This window comes from Macaca fascicularis, chromosome 4 (assembly GCF_037993035.2).
Source record: "Macaca fascicularis isolate 582-1 chromosome 4, T2T-MFA8v1.1".
Classification (NCBI taxonomy): domain Eukaryota; kingdom Metazoa; phylum Chordata; class Mammalia; order Primates; family Cercopithecidae; genus Macaca; species Macaca fascicularis.
In genome coordinates this window covers 147,416,595-147,442,635 of record NC_088378.1, presented here as the reverse complement: position 1 = coordinate 147,442,635, position 26,041 = coordinate 147,416,595, and the positions used below count along the sequence as shown (strand labels likewise).

The 26,041-nt window shown below is 37.7% G+C and overlaps 1 protein-coding gene across 19 annotated transcripts in view; it reads left to right on the top strand.

The window, feature by feature from the left end:
* Positions 1–26,041, top strand: part of CARMIL1 (capping protein regulator and myosin 1 linker 1) — a 349,557-nt gene that overhangs the window by 219,482 nt on the left and 104,034 nt on the right. For all 19 annotated transcript variants that reach the window (XM_074038752.1, XM_065544339.1, XM_074038747.1 and 16 more), the window contains 7 exons: positions 1,817–1,921; positions 6,886–6,955; positions 16,687–16,768; positions 17,534–17,633; positions 17,735–17,789; positions 22,671–22,843; positions 24,385–24,453. In XM_074038752.1, the coding sequence (XP_073894853.1) occupies positions 1,817–1,921; positions 6,886–6,955; positions 16,687–16,768; positions 17,534–17,633; positions 17,735–17,789; positions 22,671–22,843; positions 24,385–24,453 (654 nt within the window). The remainder of the gene's footprint in view (positions 1–1,816; positions 1,922–6,885; positions 6,956–16,686; positions 16,769–17,533; positions 17,634–17,734; positions 17,790–22,670; positions 22,844–24,384; positions 24,454–26,041) is intronic.

Here is a 26,041-nt window from a genome sequence, read left to right as displayed (position 1 = left end):
CAGTAGAGCTGTTAAGCTTATAGAACAGAATTGCGCTAACAAATTGTCTTGTCTTCCACATGAAAGGTTGTGATTAAACTGTTTAATACCTAATACCTTACCTAGATATAGTTGTAGAAAGCCCTTAGTAATTTTGTTGAAATTACTGCATTTACGTTGAGGTGTGGATTGTCAGCCAGGCTTTTCATTCTTTTATTCACAGATAATTTCATAAGTGTATCCGTCAGGATAAGTTAGATTGTTCCACAGTAACAGTGACCCCTTTCCCCCAGTGTCCATGGCTTTCAGTAACAGTGATTTTGTGACGTGTCCATTGTGGGCTGGCATATAACCTTCACTCCAGGAGGCAGAGTGGCCTCCTATCTAGAACATTCACAGTCATATAGCAGAGAAAAAGAGATCATGGCAGTGCACATACTGGCTCCCAAGGCTTCTCTCTGAAAGTCACACACATCATTTCTGCTCACGTCTCACTGGCCAAAGAGAGTCACGTGGCCAAGCCTGCTGTCAGTGGAGGGATGAAGCATCATCCTCCTTCAAAAAGGGGCAGTGAATATTTGGAAACACTGGAATACTCAACACTAAGACAGAGTAGTAGGAGGAGAAATGTATTTAGAGTAAGTTAACAGTATTTTCTCAGCAGAAAGTGAACAAAAATATACAAGCTTACATTGTTCCACCATATGGAAACAGAGTTGTTTGAGATTTCTTATATCACACAGTCTACCAGAATTGTCTTTCCTCTTAGTTTTATTTTTCATCTTCTCAGATAGAGATTTTTGTTGTTTCGATTTTTCTTCTCAAATAGCCTTCAATTGTCCTGTTTTAAAACTTTAAAAAAAAAAAAACTGTCAAATATTGACAGATTTTCCCAGATCTCTGTACATTAAATATTATTGAATATTATGTGATTGAGCTAAACCACTAGGATGCTCTCTGCCCTGAGATTCCATGAGTCCCTCCACAGAATATGAATAACTATCATTAAATGAGTGCTTACTCTGCATCAGCTAAGTGCTTTATATATACTGACTTATTCAATCCTTCCATCATTTCTATCAGATAGAACAGAACAAGCAAAATGTTCATTCAGATTCCATCTTGGACTCTTAAATCCTGTTTTTCTTAAACCCTTATTATATAGTGTGGATGCTACCTCATTATTGGGCTGTATGATTTGATCCACATACGTTTCTCCATAATAGCAAGGGGATGTATTCGGAGGTTATAGCCATTTTATTTTGTAGTTTTGTCTTTAACTGTTCTAATGGTTGGCCTGAAATGATTAGGTTTGTGGTATGGACATAGTAGCTGAATAGGCTCTTTGTAATGCAGGCTTCATGCCATTTGGACTTTCTGTGCTGTTTTAGCTCAACATCAGATCACAATCTTGTTGCATGTGAAACCTGCTACATCTAAAAATATTGCCAAATGCAGGTATTGATCTCTAACATTTTGTGCCACCCAGTGGGAAAGCTTTTAAATTGGTGAGAAATATACATCTTCTCTGACCTCCTATTTTTAAAAATTCCAAACATGGAGTTTCCTGATCAAGAGGTAAAACACAATGAATTCATTGGATATGAAGAATAGCAATGAATTATTTTATGAACTAAGTATTTCTTTACCTCACTTAAGTGGTTCATTTAATAATATTGGCTTTATGGCTTTAGGTTTTGGACATTTATTTGTTTCTATTTACTTTTAAATTTCTACAGAGAATATGACTGATTTGTAGATTTCATAGTGTCTGAATAATCAATGAATATGTTTGATGAAGGTATAACCGCTTGTATAACTCTTGTGTTTTTTTCAGGAAAGGAAAAGAAGTACCTCCATCTTTCAAGCAATTTTTTAGTAGTTCTCTGGCTTTGATGCACATCAACCTTTCAGGCACAAAACTGTCTCCTGAGCCCTTAAAGTGAGTGGTTAATTCACTTTCTCCAGAGCTTTTAAAGTTCAACTTGTTTTTATGAATGTGCTTGAGGGAAGGGAGAAAGATATATAATCCAAAGACAAAAACCACAGATGAGAATACCTTTTTACTGTGGGGCAGAAAAATAAATTAAAATTTTAAAAAATACATCATGCACTATTGATATTATTGCATCTTCTAAGAAAAAACATCTTTTGGTTTATGACCTTGGCAGGAGTCACTGATCTACAAAAGTTGTATTCCCAGGTACTTACTATTGCTTTTATATTAACCTCTGTTCATTCCATTTCAGGCATATTCATGCGTGTGTGTGTGTGTGTGTGTGTGTGTGTATGTGCGTGTTTTCATTAACATTTACTCTAAATCTTTCTACTAATAGTAATAAACTCTAAACACATTGTATGTATGCAACAGAATGAATTTTTAGCTACTTTGGTTTCTGAATTACTGAGGTTAGTATGGGCTATTTGGCACTTTTATTTGGCAGCGAACTTATGGGTTAATATCCCTAGTGTAGGTATAGTGGTGAAGTTAAAATTGTTAGCTAAATTGAGGTTTGAGAATAATTTATTATCCTTGAGATTTCCGTTCACTATTGCCAGAAATAGTCAAAAGTTTACTGTACAAGTTCAGTGAATTTGACTCTAGGGTCAAATTCTCTTTGAGTCTAAAGAAGGTATTTTGAAGTAATGATTATGAAAGTTGTCAGATATGCTCAGTTATATGCATGGATTTCTCCCTTCCCAGCTGACTGTAAATCAGCATTTAATTTTTCACTTATAATGTGTATGAAATGTTAAAATTAATGTCTGCTATTCATCTTACTAGAAAATTAAGCTTCATTTAATTTATAAATTATCTTTTCTTTTCCTTTTTTATTTCTGTTTTAAGAGGTATGAGGTTATTGTTTTCATATGGTACCAGATGATCAAAACAATGGATGCCTTTAAAAAAGTAGATCCAGGCCGGGTGTGGTGGCTCATGCCTGTAAACCCAGCACTCTGGGAGGCCGAGGTGGGCCGATCACTTGAGGTCAGGAGTTCGAGACCAGCTTGGCCAACATGGTGAAACCCTGTCTCTACTAAAAATACAAAAATTAGCCAGGCATGGTGGTGTATGCCTGTATTCCCAGCTACTCAGGAGGCTGGAGGCAGGAGAATCGCTTGAACCCAGGAGGCAGAGGTGGCAGTGAGCCAAGATCACGCCATTGCATGCCAGCCTGGCGACAGAGTGAGACTCCATCTCCAAAAAAAAAAAGTAAAAAAAGTAGATCTAGTCAAGTGCTGAAAAAAAAAGTCTGATGTTATGTTATAGCAGGCTTAAAAAATGTTGAGTTAATATATTTGGGATCCCTAAATATAATAGCCACAAATAATAAACACCTCATGATTTGGCTATTTGTATGGATATTAAGAAAGCTATGAGAATCATATTCTAAAGTTCCATTATAATCATACTCATTTACATATTCATTCAAGTAATACTGAGCATCTACAATGTGCTGGACACTGGATGGCAGAGTAGGAAGCAAAACCAGAGAGGGTCCTTGTCCTGGTAATGTATCAGCAGGAAATTAGCATATTCAAATAGTTTTCTATTTTTAATTCTTTCAATCTTGTTGACTTTTGTATAATATAGAGTAACATTTTATTGGTTAGTGTAACTGATTTTGTGGAATGTTTCACTTTGCAACAAGGCTGGACTTAATGTACTTTGTTGCACAAGTATACCTGTAAATGTTGTACTTCAGAGATATTTTGTAATTGTTAAATCTTGGACCTGATGTTATTGGTGTGAATGTTTGATAATGTTAAGTCAGTAGTCTCTTCAGCTCTGTGTTTTAATCAGTAAAAATTTTAATATGGGGAGAAAGGCTTCATGGCTGAAGATTATGTAAATAAAATTCCACATACACATTTAATGTGATATAATTATTTGAAAAGAACACAAAACTGAAGTTCTCAGGTTTATGTGTGAGAGGGTGAGGATGAAAAGGAATTTGCACAGTACTACCCTAAACTAGACACTGCGCTGGGTGCTTACATATGGCCTGTCACCTTTAATGTTGATAACAGTGATGAGAAGTTGGTATCATTATCCCCATCTTACAGCTGAGGATATTGAGGCTCAGAGAAGCTAAGTAATTTGCCCCAAATCACTATTGGAGATTGGGTTTCCTGAGGAGCCAACTTTGAGATGGAGATTAGCAAATAGGATATTTATAAGGACATTCTCTTGGGATTGCCATCGGTGAAGAGGGATCGGGGAGAAAGCAGGATCAGACAGAAGGGAGAAGTTGCACTGGGAGGCTCTTCCAGTAAAGAGGAAGAACCCAGAGTGGGTTCTGGGAAGTGCCTAGCAGTGTCCGCTGCTCTCAACCAGCTGTCATGGGCTCAGCAGTGTTCCCTACCTCATTCCGCCTTCAACTGCACCAAGAGGGGCAGAAACCCTTGTTTCTCTAAGGGTTTGGGATTAGTAGCAGTGAGAGAATAAACTAAAACATCACAATTACTTTCGAGAGAACGCTTTAAGTTTGGACATAACAATATTTTTCCCCACAAGTTTCCCACTTAATTTGAGATTCTTTTACAAGCAAATTGGGGAAGTAGAGTGTCTTGCGGGAGGTGGAGGTGGGAAGCAAGACAAAGAATATGACTGCTTACTTTATTGTTGCGATTTTCCTTTGAGGCCTTTTTTGGTCCATGTTAATGTATTTCAAGGGGGGTTAGAGAACATGGTGACGCTGTTCCTTGATGTTTTCTAAAATTGCTAGAATAGTCTGGTCCATGTGTGTCACAAGGATGTTCGTTGCTCCAGCATCACTCAGAGTGCAGTGTGAGTTCCTGCTTGCTGCTCATTCTTGGTCTTTCGTTTTCCCTCCCTCAAGTCTTTCTTGCTGGACATCCCCTTTCTCCCTGCCATGTGGCACCCCTTCTCTTTGACCCCATCTCTCTGGCTGAGTATTTTTCATAAACTTGTTGAATGTGCTACCCTGAAATTATAACTAGTGCCACTGATCTAGAGCTGGAAGAATTAAATTCAAATTATTCTCTTAAGCAATTTTGCAATAGTGATTGGGGATCTAGAAGATGATTGTTAAGGCAATTTTGCCATCATTAGGTTAAAATAAACATCATATTTTTCTATAGAATTTTTCCCCAGTGCCCAGTATGCTTTATTGTATTTATTCTTTTATGTTACTAGGGACAGTTTCTATGGGTTATTTATTTTTACTAGTCTCATGAGTTGTTGCCTCCTAATCATTGGCCTTCTGTAGTTAAATGCCTTAAAGCATATCATTTGTTTTCTTGGCCTTAATTCACATGTGAGAAAAGTAGGAAGTATTTTCCTTCCATCTAAGCATCATAAAAATACAATGTTGAAATATGTGTCTAAGTCCTAGAAACTCAGCATATATTGGAAATAAAAGGGGCCTCTTTGGTAATATCCTAACTCTCTCATTTTACTGATGAGAACTTAAGACACACACAAAAAGTGATGTGCTTTAGGTCATTCAACCAGTAGCCACTGAGCTGGGACATGAGGACTGGCCTTTTGGTTTTCAGCCTCCAGCGCTTTCAGTGACTCAATACTGCCCCCATGAAAGAAAGGGCACATAAGTAATTTTTAGGAAAGGGAAGCAATTTAATACGTATTTGAACAAGTACATAGATGAGATATACCCAGCCTTTCTCATAGGACAGTGTTTTAGAATAAGGGACTAGTGAACTGAATTTAAAAAGTGAAAAGGAAGGCACTTACTTCCAGCCTCCCAACAGGGTCAGGGAGCGGGAGGAGGTGGGTTTTCATAGCTGGAGGCAGCCAAGCCCCTGTGTGTTCCATGCCACTGCTGGGTTCTCTCTTAGTAGATAAAGCCAGAGAATCACTAGAAAAGAAAATCTCAGAGACTTGGGCATAAAATAATTCCCTACCTTCCCACCTCACCCTTACCCTAGGGTATTTTTGGGGTATGCTGAGTAGAGGTCCTTTTCCTGGCAACATGGAAAACAGGTAGTCACCCCCAGTTAATAAATACCTGGGTTCCACTCTTCTAGTACTTACCACTGGCAGCCTTGTGTTAGAGTTACTGTCATACCTATCTGTTTTCCTTGTTTGAGAGCAGGAACCATCTTATGCTCATCTCTGTCTTTTTCACAAAGTCTGATTTAGGGTCTTCTGTCCACTTAGTATAATTTAGTGGTTGTGTGTGCATGTCTGAATTTTCTGTTTCAAGCTTGCTTGATGGTGTGGGATTTTATAGGACTGACTTGTCAGAGTGGATCCAAGTGATTAGTCTAATCTCCTCAATTTGCAGATGAGAAAATTCCTTTTCAGAGCAGTGATATATGATTTGTCCCGGCTCAGCAGGTAGTTGGACAGGCAGGATCCTGGACTGCGATTCAAGACATGTGCTTTGTTTTATACCCTTGCCCACCCGCTACTGTAGGTCATTTAATAAAGTCATCTAGATGTAATTTCACATCCTGGTATAGTATGGAGCCTGACTTCCTCACTTACATGTTCCTTAGGGAAAACTAGCTTTACTTTGCAACTCTAATAACAATTGCTTAATAATATTCTAAACATTATTAAAGCTCTTCTCAAACAGATGCAGGTGGGAATTTATCTGTGATGAGCACAATTTAATTTCAATATGCAATTAGGTGTGCTGTTGGTTTATTTGCATAGGAATAGCAATCCTGCCAGGTTTTACATTTATGATGGGCTCACTGCCTGTCAGGCAAAAGAATGCTGCAGAGTCAGTCTTTCACTGTTGTTGTGAGGCAGAAATGCAGTTGGCATTTTAAAAAGTAAGAGGGTGCTTGGTGCTTGACCTGTGATTCAGAAAAGGCAGTCTTCTTTCTCTAGGCTTTATTCAGTGTGCTTACATTTTTTCTTTTGGGCAATGTGTGGAATGTGTATCTAATATATGTGTTTCCTCCCCTCAGAGCACTGTTATTGGGCCTGGCTTGTAATCATAACTTGAAGGGGGTTTCTCTGGATCTCAGCAACTGTGAGGTAAGAACACCCTTAGATTGTATACTGGAAGAGATAATAGCCTTAACCGCTTTGTCTTTTTCCTGGATAAAATGTGATAGATAGTGTGATTCCACAGGGTGTAAATGAAGCAGAAAAATACATTATACAAGTTTATAACGTTCTGTACTTTGCAAGTTTCTTCTACAGACAGCCACAGAACACCATTTAGAAAACTTTCAAGTATGGTTTTAATGACTTGGGTTTTGTTGTTGTTGTTGTTGTTGTTCCATTCTTGGTGCCGGATGGCTGAGTATTTTATGATGAAGCCTTGAGATATAAAACCATAGACTTGCTTTGCCATCATGAAAATGAAACATGCAGCATTTGTTGCAGGGGATAAATGTGTATAACTCTTGGATTTTGTAGAGCGTGAAAGAGAATGGCTGTCTTATTAATTTTACTTTGTAATATCTTGATTTAAAACAAGAAAATTAACATACCTCTAAAAAGTATAGCAATTTCTAATACTTCCTATCAAAGAGCTCATAGAGAAGAATTGAGACTAAAGTGTCTGTATTTTACAGGACACCTAAACTTTTACTATCTTTGAAACTTTTACTTTGTGTGGCTAGTAAGAAGATACCCAGATACAAACTATATGGCCTGTTCAGAGCCTGACTTAACATGTCAAACTTTACCACTTCTTCCCAGGAAAGGAGATAGAAGTCTCCTTATTCCTATTCCCGGGCCTTTACACTCACTGTTCTCTCTTCCCCAGCACTCCTACCATGTCCCTCTTCCTCCACCTCCCCAAGACCTCCCTCTCTTTGAGGAATTAACTCACGTGCAGTCTCCTGCATACGTGCATCAGCCTCCTAGGCTATGCAATCCTGGATGAATTGGTTAATATCACTAAGTCTCAATTTCTGTGCCTGCAAAATGGAGATAATAGTACCTCTCCCAAGGGGTTGTTATGAAGTTTAAAGGAGCTCTTTTTGAAAAGTGCTTCTTAGGGTATCTGGTACGCAGAAAAGTTGTTTGCTCTTGCTGGTTTCCTATCTGTCTGCCAAATTTCTTTCCTGCCTGCTTCAGCCGTTTGTGATCTTGATCTTTTCTAATTATCTAACCCTTAATGATAATAGCATATACTTGGACGCTAAAGCGCCAGTCCTACCTTGCATAGGTATTAAATTAACTCCTGTATGCTTGGATGTAACTTTCTGGAGGGCAGTATATATGTCATACTATATTTTGTATTTCCCCTATCTCCTAGCAAAATGCCAGGCACCAAGCCAATACTAAATATTGAGTAAAATTAATGCTTTGCCTCTATGAAAATTCTAGAAATGGACAAGTCTGAATTTGTACCATATAAATTGTTAGTGTAGTATTTTTCATTAGTTTCAAGCTGGAGTGAACACCAATTATGTGATTGAACAGTCTTATTGTTTTGAAAAAAGAAAAGCAAAAAACAATACAGAAAGACATATTGTTAAAAAAAAAAAAAAAACCCAGACAATAGAACCCTAAAAAAACTAACCTTACATTGTGGAATTTTCATATGCACATTAATTATCTTTCGTTTGTAAAAATAGACTATAGTAGAGAAACCAAATATGGTAATATTAATTATTTGTTTGCCAGCAGTTTACTGAGGGGCATGCCAATAGTAATTTTATTTTTTATTTTATTTTATTTTATTTTAGAGATGGAGTCTCCCTCTGTCACCCAGGCCGGAGTGCTGTGGCACAATCTCGGCTCACTGCAAGCTCCACCTTCCAGGTTCATGCCATTCTCCTGCCTCAGCCTCCCGAGTAGCTGGGACTACAGGTTCCCGCCACCGCGCCCAGCTAATATTTTGTATTTTTAGTAGAGACAGGGTTTCACCATGGTCTCGATCTCCTGACCTCGTGATCCTCCCGCCTCGGCCTCCCAAAGTACTGGGATTACAGGCGTGAGCCACCGCGCCCGGCCAGTAATTTTATTTTTAATTGGGGGAGGAATAAGAGACGAAGCCAGTGGGATAGGTTATTCCGTATTTAAAAAAAAAAAAAAAAGAAAGAAAGAAAGAAAAAAAAAAAACAGGCCAGGCACAGTGACTCATGTCTGTAGTTCCAGCACTTTAGGAGGCCAAGGCAGGTGGACCACGAGGTCAGGAGTTCAAGACCAGCCTGGCTGAGATGGTGAAACCCTGTCTCTACTAAACATATAAAAATTAGCTGGCAGTGGTGGCAGGCTCCTGTAATCCCAGCTACTCAGGAGGTTGAGGCAGAGAATTGCTTGAACCTGGGAGGCGGAGGTTGCAGTGAGCTGAGATTGTACCACTGCACTCCAGCCTGGGCGACAGAGTGAGACTCTGTCTCAAAAAAACAAAAAAGCAAGTTGGTGTAAACCTTACTGCTCTATTAGATCAAACTACTAAATTAGCAATAACTTCTAATGTGGTTTTACAGTCCTGATTAAATATCGTGACTGCCAGCAGTCTAACATCTTTTATTCAGTTCTGTGATAAAACTGAGATGGTTCCTTAATTATAGGTAAACTGAGGTCAAAAGAGGTGTAAATAATATAACTACCAATGGCAGACCCATGATGAAAATACTGTCCTGATTCTCTGTTGCTAATAGTTATATTGACAGTGATAATTATTAGACTACTAAGTATGGTTAGGCATTTTCTTCTCAAATAAATTGATAGGGGCCGTGTTCCCAAAGATTGCAATATACCTTGTCCCTTAAACTCCTTTGTGATCTATTGAGAATAACTTTCAGATAGTTATAGTAGAAGAACTGTATAAAACTGATATTTTGCCTGTCAAAAATTGCAGACTATTGGCAGTTTTGTAAAGTTCAACCTAATTGCTAGTAGACTTTATCTTTTATAATTTTTTTTTAATGAAGGCAGGAATTCAGGTCAAATGGTTAATCTCTGATGATGGGATTGAACAGTATTGTTATGAAAATTCCAACTTCATTTTGGCCTTTCACTTATGCATTATATGATAAATTGATACTGCTGATATGGGGAAGTCTTAAAAGTATTGTAGTACCATGTTCTCCCCACTTACAACTTGAATCACAGTACTAGCGACCACATTTATAAAGTCACATGTTATGTTGATGCTCATGAAAGTTGGTAAAACACAAAATTATTTTTCTAAACTATGTCATAGTATTTTATCACATTTTGTTTCTTAGGCCTAGACGTCCACATTTAAGTAGATTTCAGTTTACTTCTCTTCATGATATAATATATCTCCCCCCAAAAGTGTTTGGATTTCCAATATAATTCATACTGGAATGCTTGACACTTTGAGTGTTAACTGTTTGAGTCTTTAATCATCTGTATTTGATATTGCAGAGTTTATGTAATCCTCTTAGAAGCTCTTTCTATCACAGAAGTTTAAAATCATGAATATGTATATTTTCTTTCTGCCTGTTCTCTATTTAACTACAAACCCTCTCCACTCTTAGCATACCAGTCAAAATCATAGCAGCTTCAGCCCTTGACTTTTCCCGATGATCATATAAATCTAGTCTTAAAATCCAAAAGGTGGTGAGAAATGAAATTTCTCCTTGATACCATTGTCATCTTGGGAAGTTACTTTTCTGAGGATGACTTACTCAGGCTGAGGGGCTGGCAGACCTGGGACAAGTCAAGGTCCAGAGCGTTCAGCTGGCAGGTGTTGATCATCCTGCTGGGGTTGGGGGAGGAGGTGGGGAGGGCCGGGGGTTGGGGGGATGGAGACGGATAGGGAGGGTTTGTCCTGCAGTACTGCAGTCCTGCAGTTTCATTTTTTTTTTTTTTGTGATGGAGTTTCGCTCTGTCGCCCAAGCTGGAGTGCAGTGGCGTGATCTCAGCTCACTGCAACCTCCGCCTTCCGGGTTCACACCATTCTCCTGCCTCAGCCTCCTGAGTAGCTGGGACTACAGGCATCTGCTACCACACCCAGCTAATTTTTTGTATATTTAGTAGAGATGGGGTTTCACTGTGTTAGCCAGGATGGCCTCGATCTCCTGACCTCGTGATCCACTCGCATCGGGCTCCCAAAGTGCTGGGATTACAGGCGTGAGCCACCGTGCCTGGCTACTGTAAAGAATTTTTGACCCAGATTTATTTCTTCTCCTGGTAGGGGGAATAAATCCAGTGATGGATTTTAAAATCAGATTAGTATGAGTATTATAGAGGGTAAATGATGGTAAAATATGGTAGTTGAGATTATTGGGAGAAAAGGGAAAACAGTCTTAAAGTAGGAAGTAAAAGTGTTTGGACAGGGAGCTTAGAATAACTTAAGCAAGTTATTTTTGATTTTGCCATATGCTGGTTCCTTTACTGTTCGTTCTCACCTTTCCTAATAAGTTGGCTTGTAGTTCTCAGGGTATTCTTTATTCCCCTGAAATAGGCATTTTTTTAATGAGAGACAAAAATCTCATTAATTTGAATGAGAGAGGAGACTTACACTTCATGCTATTAAAAAAAAAGTGCCCTGTGGGTATTTAGAACGTATGGAGTTGCTTTCTTACAATACAAACATTGTTATTTGGAAAATTAAATCTAAAATGTTGGTCTATAGTCTTTTGGATCTGTGATAACTAAGGTAATAAGCACTGAAATTAACCTTACATTTTCAGGTAACTTCTATACTTATAGGAAAAAACTTCTATGTTCCTTAAGGCATTTTGCATTAATGATATCATCACCTCTGTTTCTTTCCCTTGGTCTTTTAGTATGGAAAAGGAGTCTGTCTTGTATGTGAAAATGACTCAAAGTAGTTATGGGAGGCAAAAGAGTGAGCCAAGGGTGAGCACTTTGGAATCAAAAGGCCCCCTTTGAAACATGGCTCACTTACTTGGCTTATTAGGTGACTCACCTTCTTTCAGCCTTTGTTGCTCATCTATTGAATGGAAATAATGGTTTTCAAGGCTAGCATCTGACACAACGTCACTACGCCAGCCCAGCATATGTGAGCCATCATCTAGGGTGTAAAAGGTTTGCAATGGACGAGCTTTATTTGGAATGTCAGAATTGGTATCATAGGTCAGTATTGCCCTTCTAAAAATTTTTATTTAGCAGCTTTATGAATATTCAATCTTTACCAAAAAATTTTGGGAATTGCCTTCAAAGCTGTTTTACATCTTTCAATAAGGATTACTCTCATCAGCTTATTGGTGAGACAGATTCTTCTTGAAACCTGATTTTTTTTGACACAAGACAGTATTATACTTCATGGCCAGATTAGCTTCAGGATGGCCTGTGGCTGATCCTTATTCATTCTCAAAGGGTTAGGATTTAGTGTCAGTACAGATGTTCAGAGAAATGTGTGTATTCCATTGCCCTCTAGGTTAGTTCTGAAGAGCTTCAAAACCATTTTATATGGCAGTAGTGATATTGTCATTCATGAGTATTCTTCCCATGTACCCAAGTATCTGAAGAGAGGCAATGGATCTATGCATTTTGTTTTTTTAATTGAGACGAAGTCTTGCTCTGTCACCCAGGCTGGAGTGCAGTGGTACAATCTTGGCTCACTGCAACCTGCACCTCTAGGGTTCAAGCTATTCTCCTGCCTCAGCCTCCTGAGTAGCTGGGATTACAGGCATATGCCACTGTGTCCGGCTAATTTTTGTATTATTAGTAGAGATAGGGTTTCACCATGTTGGCCAGGCTGGTCTCAAACTCCTGACCTCTAGTAATCTACCTACCTTGGCCCCCCAAAGTGCTGGGATTACAGGTGTGAGCCACTGTGCCTGGCCATGTGCATTCTTGTATGTTTAAAAATCTTATAACTTCATAGTTATACATTAAGAGAAGAATTGGTAAATGATGGGACTAAATTCTTCAAACTTAATCTCCTTCCAAATGAGAGACAAAAATCTCTAATACTTCAGAGAAGATGCAAAGGGCAATTAATTGTAGTTGTGGCTTAGTTGCAGGCCTGGGTGTGGGAGTTAGTTTCTTGAAGTGGAAACTTTTCTAAAGATGATCCTACAGTTTATTGCAATTCATGATGAGTAGAAAAAATAACATCAAATACTGACATTTGTAATGAGTTTTGCAGCAATTGAATAGAAACTTTTACAGTTTCATTCCGTTTGATAATCATTCGACCAACCTTGAGGCAAGCATCATTGTAGTTCCCCTCACCTATCACTTCCCTGTTAGGCCAGGTATGGAGTGCAGAATTGCAAATGTTTCACGTGACAGGATGCATATATGAAAGCAATGAATATCTGCACCTATTTGCACCTTGAAAATGACTGTATTTGCCTGAGCATGGTGGCTCATGCCTGTCATGCCAGCAGTTTGGGAGGCCAAGGCAGGCAGATCACTTGAGGTCAGGAGTTCAGGACCAGCCTGGCTAACATGGTGAAACCCGTCTCTACTAAAAATACAAAAATTAACTAGGCATGGTGGTGCACGCCTGTAATCCTAGCTACTTGGGAGGCTGAGGCAGGAGAATTGCTTGAACCTAGGAGGTAGAGGTTGCAGTGAGTCGAGATTGTGCCATTGCACTCCAGCCTGGGAGACAGTGAGACTCTGTCTTGAACAAACAAACAAACAAAAAAGGAAACAACTGTATTTATATACATCCTTCTTAGGTACTAGATTGTTATTTGGCATCAAATCCTGCTAGAAAGTGGGCATTATGAACTGGATGTTGTCTAATCATTTTTTCTGTCCTTGGAGAAACCTATACCATTCAGTTTTATGTATGAAAATTTCCCAGGATAAAAATTAATTTAAAAAAATTACTATTGGAACCCCTATGAAAGAATAGTAGGTAATTTGGGGGTCATTTTATATTTTTGCCATATCTTTTTAAATGATAAATGATATTAAGGAAGGAAAGTAAATTATTGAAAGTTCCTTCTAGATTTTAATTTTCCTTGCTGTCCTTATCCCCATTATGGATATTTGAGTGTTTGATATTACTTTTTCCTTAGTAATGAGTAAGATCAGAAATGTTACACTTTCCTTGAGTGAGAGGATACTACTCTCTTGAAAGAAATGTGATTTTATTTTTAAGAGTTCAAAAAGTGTTCGTCATTTTAGTCACATTTACTTCTCTTTGATCTTGCTTTCTTTTAAATAATGCTAGTGTGTGGGATCCAAATAAGGGTAATTTAAAAACCAGTTTTACATGCACACATGCAGACAGCCTCTAATTATGCAAATTCATTTAAAAGGATTTTCATTTACAGTAATGAAAAAGCTTTTACTGTTTTGGGAAAGCTTTAGCTTTTGGAGAATTTTAGACATTTAATAACCTGTGACTTAAATTGAATGTTCTTGGTAACTGAAGCGCAGTTATTTTTGTATCTAAAATTTTTGTTTTGGGAGCAAATTTTAGTTAGAAGTATTTTTCCTGACTCTCTGCTTTTTTACGTTTTGTATTGATAGAGACTTTAGCTTCTTCTTTATTCTTGTTCTGCATACTGCTGATAACGTTTTCTGTTTTTTCTCCTTGGGCTTTCATTAGCTTGGCCATTGTGTAAGTACTTTATGAATCAATTAGAATATATTGATACATTTGATTATTTTTTAAGTATCGGAACATATGTTTTATGTGTATATGCTGCAAATATTATCAGTAAGGAGTATGTATAAGCAAAGTTAAACCTTTAAATGTTACCTGTATTTTCTATTTCTATAAATGGAATATTTTTACTATACTTTACAATGATAGAACATAGACATTTTCTAACAAATTTTATTTCTCAACAAGTAAATAACTCTCAGCAAATATGAAATTGTAAAGACTTACGCATTTACACTTACCTTCTCAAAAGCATACTTTTTTCTTGCTCTAAAAATCAAATTGTTTTTGGAGAAGTGTTTATTTAAATTAGTTCTTGTTTTAGCTTTGACATAATGTATGTACACATTTAATTCTTCAAGTTTAAACAAGCTGTGACCAAGAGCCATGCTTTTCAGAACTATCTGTAGTAAATAAATTTTTATATTTTTTAAACTTCCAATCTATCATAAACCAATACATTTATAAAATATAATAAGAATAAAATACAAGAAAATTTAGAAATATGTGAGATATGCAAGCCCCCAATTTTTATGATTAGATACAACAGACCTAAAATGTTTACTACTAAGGTTTCTAAAAATTTTTACACTCAATTTCTGTACTTATTCATCTCAGATTTTGAGTAGCAAGGTGCTGGGAAGATGTACAGGTGTCATGATGAGACAGGCCTGATGGGGCATTTGGGTAAGCTGGAGAGCTCCTGAGAAAATAAGCAGGTGTAGTGAAATGGGCCCGCCACTCATTCCTGACAATAGCTTCACACACAGGTTAGAAGCCCTTCAGCTGTGAAGTTGGTTTTGGTTTCCCTGAAGTATGTAAACCAGTCTCTTGGAGAGGTCTGCCTCTCTGCAATACTCTACTTCAGAGCTCACCTTAGAGCAATCTGTCACCTTAAAAAGTAGAAATGGCAAGATGCGGTGGCACATGCCTATAATTCCAGCTACTTGGGAGACTGAGGTGGGAGGATTGTTTGAACCCAGGAGTTCAAGACCAACCTGAGCAACACAGTGAGATACTGTCTCAGAAAAGTAGGAATGGCTGAATGTAAACATCCCCACTGAAATTCTTCTGAATAGAGAGCATTCTCAAAGATCTGTGCAGAACTCTCTGCTTACCATACAAAAAGCTAGAGAGGTTGGCAAGTTCTGATCCAAGGAACCAGCAAAATATTGCATCCAAAATAGAGAAATGAGGATTCTTCTAATTCTTACATCAAAACCTAGACATGTGGAAAATAGCACCTTGTATTGTAAATTTGTTGTCAAAATTTTTATAAATTTTAATTTTCCTACATGAGTAAAGGACTTGCCATGTTCCTTGGTTCACAGGTTTCCAATAAATGATAGTTTGTTTTTCCTCATTAGATAATAAGTTTACTGAGCAAAAGGGCCACAGCTTAGGGAACTTTGCATCCTTCACAGTGTCTTACACAGAGTAGGAACTCAACAAATATTGCTGAATGGAAAATACAAAGATATTATGACTCCTGTAAAATATGCTTTGGTTTCATAGGAAAAGATGAAAAGTGCTGTATTGGGTTTTTCAGGTTGTTTTTCTCTTTTAAATAAAATTGCAAATGAGGTGAGAATAATCATTTGCACTTAGTTTTGCTCTAAAATAATCATCATAATGATATTTTATATTAATTCAACATTTTTCCCTCCATGACTCGAAGCATTTCTACAAATCATTTTGCAGTCATCTTTAGTTAGCTAATTATTAGTGAGAACTCACACTCGTTTCTTAGAACAGGTAGGGATGGGTCCTTCCTGAAATGTTTGACAATCAAAGTAAGTCTTTATGTCTCCTTTGGTTGGGTGGAGAGTTTATACCTTGGAATCGGTAACAGTCAAATAAAACAGTAACTTTCTCATGTATAAAATGAATTTATTAGATTTCCAAAAGTCAGAAATGAAGAAGTTCTTCCGGGTTGACACTGCTTTGCTATTATAGTGGCCTGGGTGGTGGTCGTCTTGTTTCTCTTTTGTTTTTTTCTAATGGTTTTAGGTTTTAATGTGGGATCACGTGGCACAGGAAACAGCAGCAGTGGCTAGTGATAGGCTCTTTACAGCAGCAATGGCTAGTGATAGGCTTTTTTGGAGTTGATAAGCTTTTACTTTTTCTTTGGTACTAAGTTTATTTTAAGACTGACTATCTCTCCTATTTTTAATATTTTGATTACACTTCCAGTAGAGTGAAGACTTTACTCTGTGTTTGGTTTGTGTTTCTCCAGCTGAGATCAGGAGGTGCTCAAGTATTAGAAGGTTGCATTGCTGAAATACACAACATCACCAGCTTAGACATCTCCGACAATGGTAAGTCAGGTATCAGAAAAGAAACGAAACTGAAATATTTTTTGAAGCAAGTTAATAAGGGGAAAATAATCTTCTACCCAAATCCAGACATACCTTAATAAAAATGTTATTTTATTTCTTAACTAATAGGGCTTTTAAATTTAACAATAGGATTTATTTGTAGAATAAAACTGTGCCAGAGTCTTACTAAGTTGATTCTGTGGCCAACTATGCAAAGTCTATGCAGTAAAACAACTCAGTTACAAAAATATCACCAGTACATTGAAAAAGGTCTGAGCCCAACTTTTTGCATTCTTGCTGATAATAAAATTGTACTCTTGTTTATTTATTCAGAAGCTTATTTCATTAGCTTCGTTTCTGCTGATTGTAGTATCATGTTAGTATGAACCTGTGAAATTTGCATAGACAACTTTAACTCCACTTACCCCCTAGTGAACAGTTTGTTGGAATCTTCTCTAACAGAGAGGTGGGGAGAGATGAAACTTTCTGCCATTATTCATCCCATTTCCTGCTGACTTGGTTTAGCCACTGATTGTATAACAGATTTAGATAAGTCTTTGTAGAGAATGAGTTTATCCCTGTGAAATAATAGGACATGAAAAGAGAGCAAAGAATGCCTTTGAAAATGAAAGATTAGAATCCCGGCCCCTCAGGAAGGTAAAGGAAGTCATCGAACTACATGTCACCTTTGCTTAATTGTGTTCCAGCTCAGAATTAATTTATACACATGTGTTTTGATGCTTTATTTACTCTGATTCTTTCCAGGTTTAGAATCTGACCTATCTACCTTAATAGTGTGGCTCAGTAAAAACAGATCAATACAACACCTGGCGTTAGGCAAAAATTTTAATAATATGAAATCCAAGTAAGAGTTTTGAATTTTTTTATATGACAATGATGAAAATAACCAGCCTCCTGAAAGCTTTTGATTTGATTCCACTGTCCACATCTCTAAAATCTCTTTAGAAATCTGACACCTGTATTGGACAACTTAGTACAGATGATTCAAGATGAAGAATCAGTGAGTATTATGTTAAACATTTTTTACTAAAATCTTCTGTTTGTTGCCATTCTTACTGATTATTTCTACTGGATTAATTCTGAAATCCTTTCAGATAGTGTTATCAATGTATACATTTTCCATTACTTTTTAAAAATGGAATAAATATGCTTTAGTAGAGTTGTAGAATGTATTTAAAAACTCACTTTTTTACTTCATTCAACTCACTGTCAATTAAAGGAAGATTGTCACTAATGGATAGAAGGAAGTATAAATTAACTCCTGGGCCTATCTTTTAATTAGCCTTACTACTTCCTAACTTTAGCTAATAATCTAATCTGCAGGCATGAATTTTTACAATCTAGTTGACTTTATGACCTTATATAATGCTGAGAAATATCATATTGCTAATTTGAATTTCATCTAATAATTATGTGGCATTATAGGAGACCAAGGAAGTTTTCTTCCATCTTTAATTGCTGCTTGAAGTCTAGTAGCGCTCTGTATTTTTAATTCCCTTTAGTTGCTCCTGACCAAAATTTAGTTCAGGGTAAAGAAGTTTAATTTCAAATAGTATCTTATTTTGCTGCCCTTTAAAATGGATTAGGAGAAAGAAAAGTTATTTTATGGACAAAGTAAGAAGCACTCTACCATGAATCCATTTAATTTAGAGCTGGTGTGTTACACCTTATACTTTACTGATGCTTTTTACAATTGTGTCCCTTTCCTCTCAAAGTCCTATTTGGTCACCAGACTCAGCTTTTCCAGTTTCTAAAACTCAGATCAGTTTGTATTCCTACTATGAAGAGTTATATTATTCATGTTTTGTAATAGCTGCCTTTGTAGGTCATGAGGGTGATTTTTATATTAATCATGTGGAGTATGTCACATTTTGAAAAAGTGTAATTTTCCCTTCTGAATTCATACCAGGGAATAGCAAATTCTATTACAGCTGTAAGCTGACTTTTCTGTGAAAGCTAAGAGACCAGAAGGGATGGACACTGGACACTTCCTCACTTGCTGTTGCCCCCACTTCTTTGGCGGGGCTCTGAGCTGGTGGGCAGGAGAAAATTCTGTTCTGTTTCCTCTTCATTGTGCATGTAATTTTCAACCTGTGGGCTAGAAAATGAATCTCATTATTATTTAATGAATTCAGCACTTCTCCTTACCCTCATTTGCTAATAAACCCCACATTTTGTTGCTCTTATGCTGGGTTATTGAAATTAGGGATATAATTAGAATGTAATTTAGACTTCTCAGAGTTTATGCTGTTTGCTTTACGTATTTAATTTGACTTTGCATCACTCTGCTTTGTCTGAGTGTCTGATTTTCCAGTATTGGCCCAGTTTTAACCGATTACGGAAGCTAATATTATGTAATTATACTTAATATTCACCCCAAAATGTTTTTTTTTCTTAACACATACTTTAAGAAAATTTATATTTTTATTAAAAGTATATAAATTTTATGTTTTGGTCATTACGTGAGGTTCTTCAAACTATCTATAATTCTGGAAGTCTGTTACTTAAAGATAATAGTTAAAATATACCTAAAACCATATTTGCAGATGATGAAGTTTGCTATATGAATGTGAATTTTGTCAAGTTAGAAGTTTGACTAGAGTGTTGCTCGTAATGCTGTACAATGAAAAGCTTTTTATGTTCCTGCCATTGAAAAGTAGATGGCTTTTTCAGAAAGCAGTTACCTTCTATTTTCTTCTACTTTTAAATCGGTAATATGCAAAACAATTTGAAATGATTAGGAGATGAGTCTTGTGATGATAAAAATTTTATCGATACTTGGTACAATTGGGATCATTTTTTGTTTTATTTATTTATGAGTTTTACCTATTAAAAAAGTAATCTCTTTGCTTTTTACATTCTGACCTGGTGTTTGTAGAGCTTGTTCTTTGACAAGCCTATGGAATACCTTATTCACCCAGTATTGTACATTATGTTCAGTTGAAAAACCTAGTTGCTGGTGGATTCCAGTGTCACCTTCATCTATAGACAGTGGTTTTGAGGCTGCTGCACCCAGAGTCATGGGACAGTAACATAGAGGGGCCAAGATGACAGGGAGTTTGTTCTGAAGTATTATACATATGAACCCGTATTGTAACCAGCAGAACAGAATGTGTTTCTCCTGGGAGTGCCTGTAGCCAGGAGACAGATTCTCAGATTAAGCATGTTCAGCTATGAAAAAGAAATAGTAAGATTTCAAATAGTAATGTTACACAGAAGTACAATAAATCAAGAAGGGATGACCTTATAAATATGCATACAATTCAGGCTGTTCTGTTCACATTAATGACTACCTATTATTTTTAAGTATTAACTGGGGTGTATTAGAATTTGAATATAGTCCTGGAATTGATGCTTGATAGCTCAGAGAGTTGGCAGTTTTCCAATATTAAAGATTATTGAAATGATGAAAGATGTGATTACATCTTTTTTAAAGCATATTGTGTTTGTTTTTCTTTAAAACAGTAAGTTTCCTGAGCCTGAAGCATTTTTAGTTGTCATTTCTGCTTACCTGTATGTAGGATGTTAAGAAAATTGAAGAAACCAAGCTAAACCCACTTGAGTCTAAATGCATGCAGACTTTTTGGCCCAGGTTTTAATTGCCTTAGCACTTACCAGGCCATTTAACTTTTTATAAATTTGATTCTGATTAATACAGCATTACCTTTTGATTTTACCATAAATGTATTAACTTTGAAAGCCATGGTAAATTTGGATGATAAGGACGATAATATTGTCTCTTGGTACCAACCACATGCATAAAATAATGCTTTGTTGATATCTGCGTCTTGAAACCATCAACACCCTCATTCTGTCTCCTGTAGCCCTTTGGTAGATGAACCTCTCACAGATGTTGCTTTGGAAGTCAATGTTAAGTGGTTGAGTAGACATAGATAAACCCCAGGCTGTGTGTGGGGGCTGTCATGTAGACCACCCAGGCACACCTTGAGAGCTCCAATCCCCAGGCCATTGTGGAACTTGGTCATAGATTACCGCAGAAGCTGCTTCTATCACTACTTCCTGTAATGTTGGGACTGCTTATGCAATAACCATACAATTTGTTTAGTGTGGCTAGGACGATATAGAGCACTCCACGCAACCCAGGAGACATCCAGATCTCCCAGGGAAGTCTGAGTTCTGACATTTAGAGCCACATTGGTTCAACCTGGTTAACCTGGAATTCTTACCCCACTTCAGTAAGTTATGGCTTAAATCAAGGAATGCAAACTCAAATGCCCACAGGGCTAGGAAGGCAACATAAACTAGTAAAGTGAGCTGGGTGTAAGTAGGAAGCTCTATTAATTTATTATTATTATTATTTTGGTCAGATACCATGCAGGACAAACAAAACCTGCCTTTAGGCTGAGTGGCTTTCAATATCTGGTTTAAATGGACAATGAGTGGGCTGGTTTGGATTCACCATACAGCTTATGGTCAAATAAAAAGGTCACACAAGACCTGGTGTGGTGGTTCACGTCTTTAATCCTAGCACTTTGGGAGACTGAGGCTGGTGGATCACTTGAGGTCAGGAGTTTGAGACCAGCCTAGCCAACATGGTGAAACCCTGTCTCTACTAAAAATACAAAAACTAGCCAGGCATGGTGGTAGGTGCCTATAATCCCAGCTACTTGGGAGGCTGAGGCAGGAGAATCGCTTGAACCCGGGAGGTGGAGGTTGCATTTAGCCGAGATTATGCCATTGCAGCACTCCAGCTTGGGGGACAGAGCAAGACCTCGTCTCAAAAAAAAAAAAAAAAAAAAAAAAAAGCCACACACAAGTTTGACTTAAAAAAAGAATTGTAGATGTATCTTCTGATTGCAACTTAACAGATAAAGTTAAGGCTGGGTGCGGTGGCTCATGCCTGTAATTCCAGCACTTTAGGAAGCCAAGGTGAGAGGATCATTTGAGCCTAGGAGTTCGAGACCAGCCTTGGCAACATAGTGATACCCTGTCTCTACAAAAAAAAATATTTTAAAATGAGCCAAACGTGGTGGCGCGCACCTGTAGTTCCAGCTACTTGGGAGGCTGAGTGGGGAGGATGGCTTGAGCCCAAGAGGTCAAGGCTGCAGTGAGTGGTGATTGTGCCACTGCACTCCAGCCTGTGCATTCCTCACAAAGCGAGACTCTGTCTCAAAAAAAAGATAAAATTAAAGGGTGATGATCAAAAAGATCTGCAATAAGCTAATAGGGAGATGTGGTATAAGGTTAGGAGCATGAAATCTGAAACCAGTACATCTGGGTTTGAATCCTAGTTCAGGTCCTTTTTAACAATGTAACCTTGGTTGAGTCACCTAACTTTTCTGTTTGTTGGTTTGGGAAATGGGATAACAGTAGCATCTAAGTAATGGGTTAGTGGGAAGATTAAGTGAATTAATACACATGAAAAGCTTAAATGGTGGTTAAACATAGTAATTGTTCAATAATTGTCAGCTATTATTAATCCTGGCTGGCTTTTATCTTGCATTTGCCCTCTATTAGTATTTTAAGGTATCATTTCACCTTGTATAAAAATAAAATGGGTATAAAGGGTGATCATATTAAAGCTGAGAAATTTTTATGTTATGGTTTTTTTTTTTTTTAAATTTCATCCTATCCTCTGCTTAAAGCTGGCATTTGTCAGCCTACTTGTCTTTCCCTGGCTTCCCTTAAGAGAGAAGTGGTAGGTATTCAGCATTAAAACACAAGTTCTCCATCTTTGACTCCAGTGGTCCATTTTGTGCCAGAACCTTCAGTTTCTATCCATGAGTGTCTTTTAGGTAGCAGTTCTAAAATCAGACACGTGCAGTGGGTCCATCCCCTGTCATTCTCCACGAGATGTATCGTGGAGAGTGGATGCTGCTTTGATGAGACTACTGAGTGCTGCATGTTGTTTGCTCCACAGCCTCTGCAGTCCTTGTCCCTGGCTGACTCAAAACTCAAGACTGAAGTCACCATCATCATCAATGCCCTGGGAAGCAACACCTCCCTGACCAAAGTGGACATTAGCGGGAACGGAATGGGGGACATGGGAGCGAAGATGCTGGCCAAAGCACTGCAGATCAACACTAAGCTCAGGTAGGGAGATCCTGCCCTCCCTGCTCATGAGGAAGGCTTGGAGCAGATTCTGAACAGCAAGCATTGCAGAGCTGCTGGGCCCAAGGGGACCTGAGCTTCCCATGAGGCCAGCTGAGAAGAGGTGACAATGTCAAGACTTCTGTCAGAATAATGAGGAGGGTGTTCCCAAATTTAGACATCGTGATTCTTTCGGTCTGTTGTCTTATAGTTCTGTTGTAAAGGTGGAACCTGACTGAGAACTGCCACGATTTCCTATTTCACATCAGTGTTGATAGCTGACCAGTGTGTGGGTAAAGGCAGTGAAAAGCTACGAGGGTTTTGTAGGCAGCACTAAGTGAGCAGAGGCCATGCTTTGCTGTGAGCGCAAGGTCTTAACCCCCTTGCTCATCCCTGCCAATATAAAGACTTAGAAACAAGGGGCACGAAAGGTCTGCTGGTTCAAAACCAGGCTCACACTGAGTGCTAGCTGTTCTCTTTAGCACTTTTATTCCATGTTTCCTAAGTGTGGCTTTTCTCAAGGACTAGATCCACTGTTAACTCGTTGCCATCCATCATTCAGAGAGATTGGAGTTGCTACCTAGGTCAACAGTCTGGTGAATGAAGAGTTAATTCACATTGCTCCTCAAGGGCTCTTTTATGAAGTTTTTCTATTCTCTGGCATAAAAGTCTGAGTTTTCTGTCTAAACTGAAGCCAAAAGCCAAAATCTGCAGCAGTTTCTTTGAAGGTCAGTATGTGTGTAAAGAAGGTCATCGAGATTAGGAAGGGAAGGCAGTGAAAGTTGTGAGGCTGGGATCATCCAGACAAATAAAAGCTATTTTATGTGTCAGGGTGAACTGACAAATCCTAAATATCTCTGAAGTATACACATTGTGAAGGTAAAGTAGTAGTTTTCTCTCCAAATACATTTTGTGTTTAAAAAGCAAACAAAACTATAAGCAAACTATAAACAGGTAACATCAGTAACATTACCTGTTTATAGTAACTGATGTTTTGCCAGCAGAGTGAGGAAATTCCTAGGATTACTAATTAAACCATGTCAAGGAAGTAATGAAAACACAAGGAACTATGACAGATTCTCTCTAGTGTTTTAGAAACACTAGTGTTTTACTGTTTGCGGGGGAAAATCTCAGTAGCTGAAATTCTTTATATTGGGCATGGAACTGGTTAGCATCTTTTGTAAATAGCTTCCACCTCAGACATAAATATGAGAATATTATTGGGAGAATATCAGAGAAATATTGGAATTTAGAGTTTTCTGTCTAGTGAAAGTTAGATAACATAATAGTAAGTTAATATATGTGCTATTGCTTTTAAGTACAGTTTTTCCACACTACTTGCATGGTAAATGTGTTACGAATATAATATTGGGGGAAATGCTTATCCTTGTTTTGTTAGAAATGAAGATGAACATTATTCCTTGCTCATATAATGTGGCTGTACTGAAATATCTAGACAGTGCTGTCTATAAGAGGTTTATATTCAATGTGAGAATCATTTTCTCTAAGTGTCTGATCATTTATGTGATTTGGTTTTCAAACAGGACTGTAATATGGGACAAGAACAACATCACTGCACAAGGCTTTCAGGATATAGCTGTTGCTATGGAAAAGTAAGTTTGAATTAGGATTTCTTTCTAGGAAAATAAAAAAACAAAACCAATGGTATATGTATTATCTGTGGGGTAATAGAAGCAACTGTTTATTGGGGATCAGAAGATCTGGGTCTGAATTTAGTCTACAGCTAACCAGCTATGGGATCTTGGAAGACATTGAATTTTCTCTGGTGGAAGTTTCCTTATGTATGAAATGAGGGCACAGATGCCTGTTCTGCTAAAAACACCACACTGTCGTGAAAATTAAATGAGATCACGGGAAAGCGGCTGTGTGACACTTGCCTTGTTTCCTTTCCCCTTCGTGGTTTCACAATCTATACTGGGTCTTGTTCTTTTGCCTATTGTGACACCTTTGAATTCACTGGTGAGAAGAAAGCTGAGGTCCAGAAAATAAAGGTGAAGTTGATAAATGGTAAGCCCAGGGCTAAGTTGTGTCATTACTGTGAAAGACTTTCTTCATTACTTCAGTAACTAAAGCCTGCAGTTATTATTTATTGTTGAATTTACATTCCCAGTAAACTAAATGAGAAAATAATACTAGACCTAGTTGAAAGTAAAACTAGGAATGTGGTTCTTTCTGGGCTTTTCAGTCCTCATATTGTACCTTATAAGGCAGAAGTGAACAAAGCAGATTTATACCATTAAAAATGAGAGGCTATAAAATATGGGTGAAAAATAAGGGGCCGATAGCATAGAAGCCGTGGGAAAGGGGAGGAAATGCTCATTATTTTGTGTTTTTTCAGATTCCTTGTATATATGAGGCCTCCCAGGAGGGCCTCTCATGCCTGACATGGTATTGTGGTACAACCCTAGACTAGGAATCAGGAGTCCTTCATTCAGTCTTCAGTTCTGTCACCCACAAGCCTATGATCTTGATCAAGTCATTTAATCTCTCTGATTAATTCTTTTTTCATGAAGTGAGAGGATTAGGATAAATGATCTCCAAGTCCCTTCCATTTCTAAATCCTGTGGCTCTACTTTAGCCAGGAGTTCAAAGTTACTGCCACTACAAAATCACAGAGACTCATCTCTCAGCGCCTTCTCTGTAGTGACCCCAGGCCATCACTAAATAGGGGTTAAGCAGCTTAGACCATCAGTTTAGCATTGCCACTGCATGATTGTAGACCCCCCTATGGTTACTCCTGTTGCACCACAAAACCCCAAATGGAAACATTTATTTACACTGCATCTGGATGCTGACAGCACAGTTGCCACCCTGATGTTGTAGACTGCCAGCTCAGGCTGGTGTTTGGAAGAAGCCAGGAGCATGGACAACCAATACTCAACATTTCCAGATAGACTGTCAGACTCCCTTGATCACAGTCGATTACATATGCTCTGCTCCAAGATGCCAATGCTTCAAAATCACATTTGGTTTAAATAAACTATGCTGGTCTGTAACATGATAAAAATTGGATGATGGAAAGAAGAATTGTGAAGGCCATAAAAAAGATATATTTTCTCTTAGTTTCATTTGGCTGGATTTTCTGAAGGCAAACAAAAACAATTTTGCTAAAACAAAGCTAAGTTAAAAATCAGAGCTATAGAAATTGCAACTTTCTGTTTGTCTGATTATTTTACATGA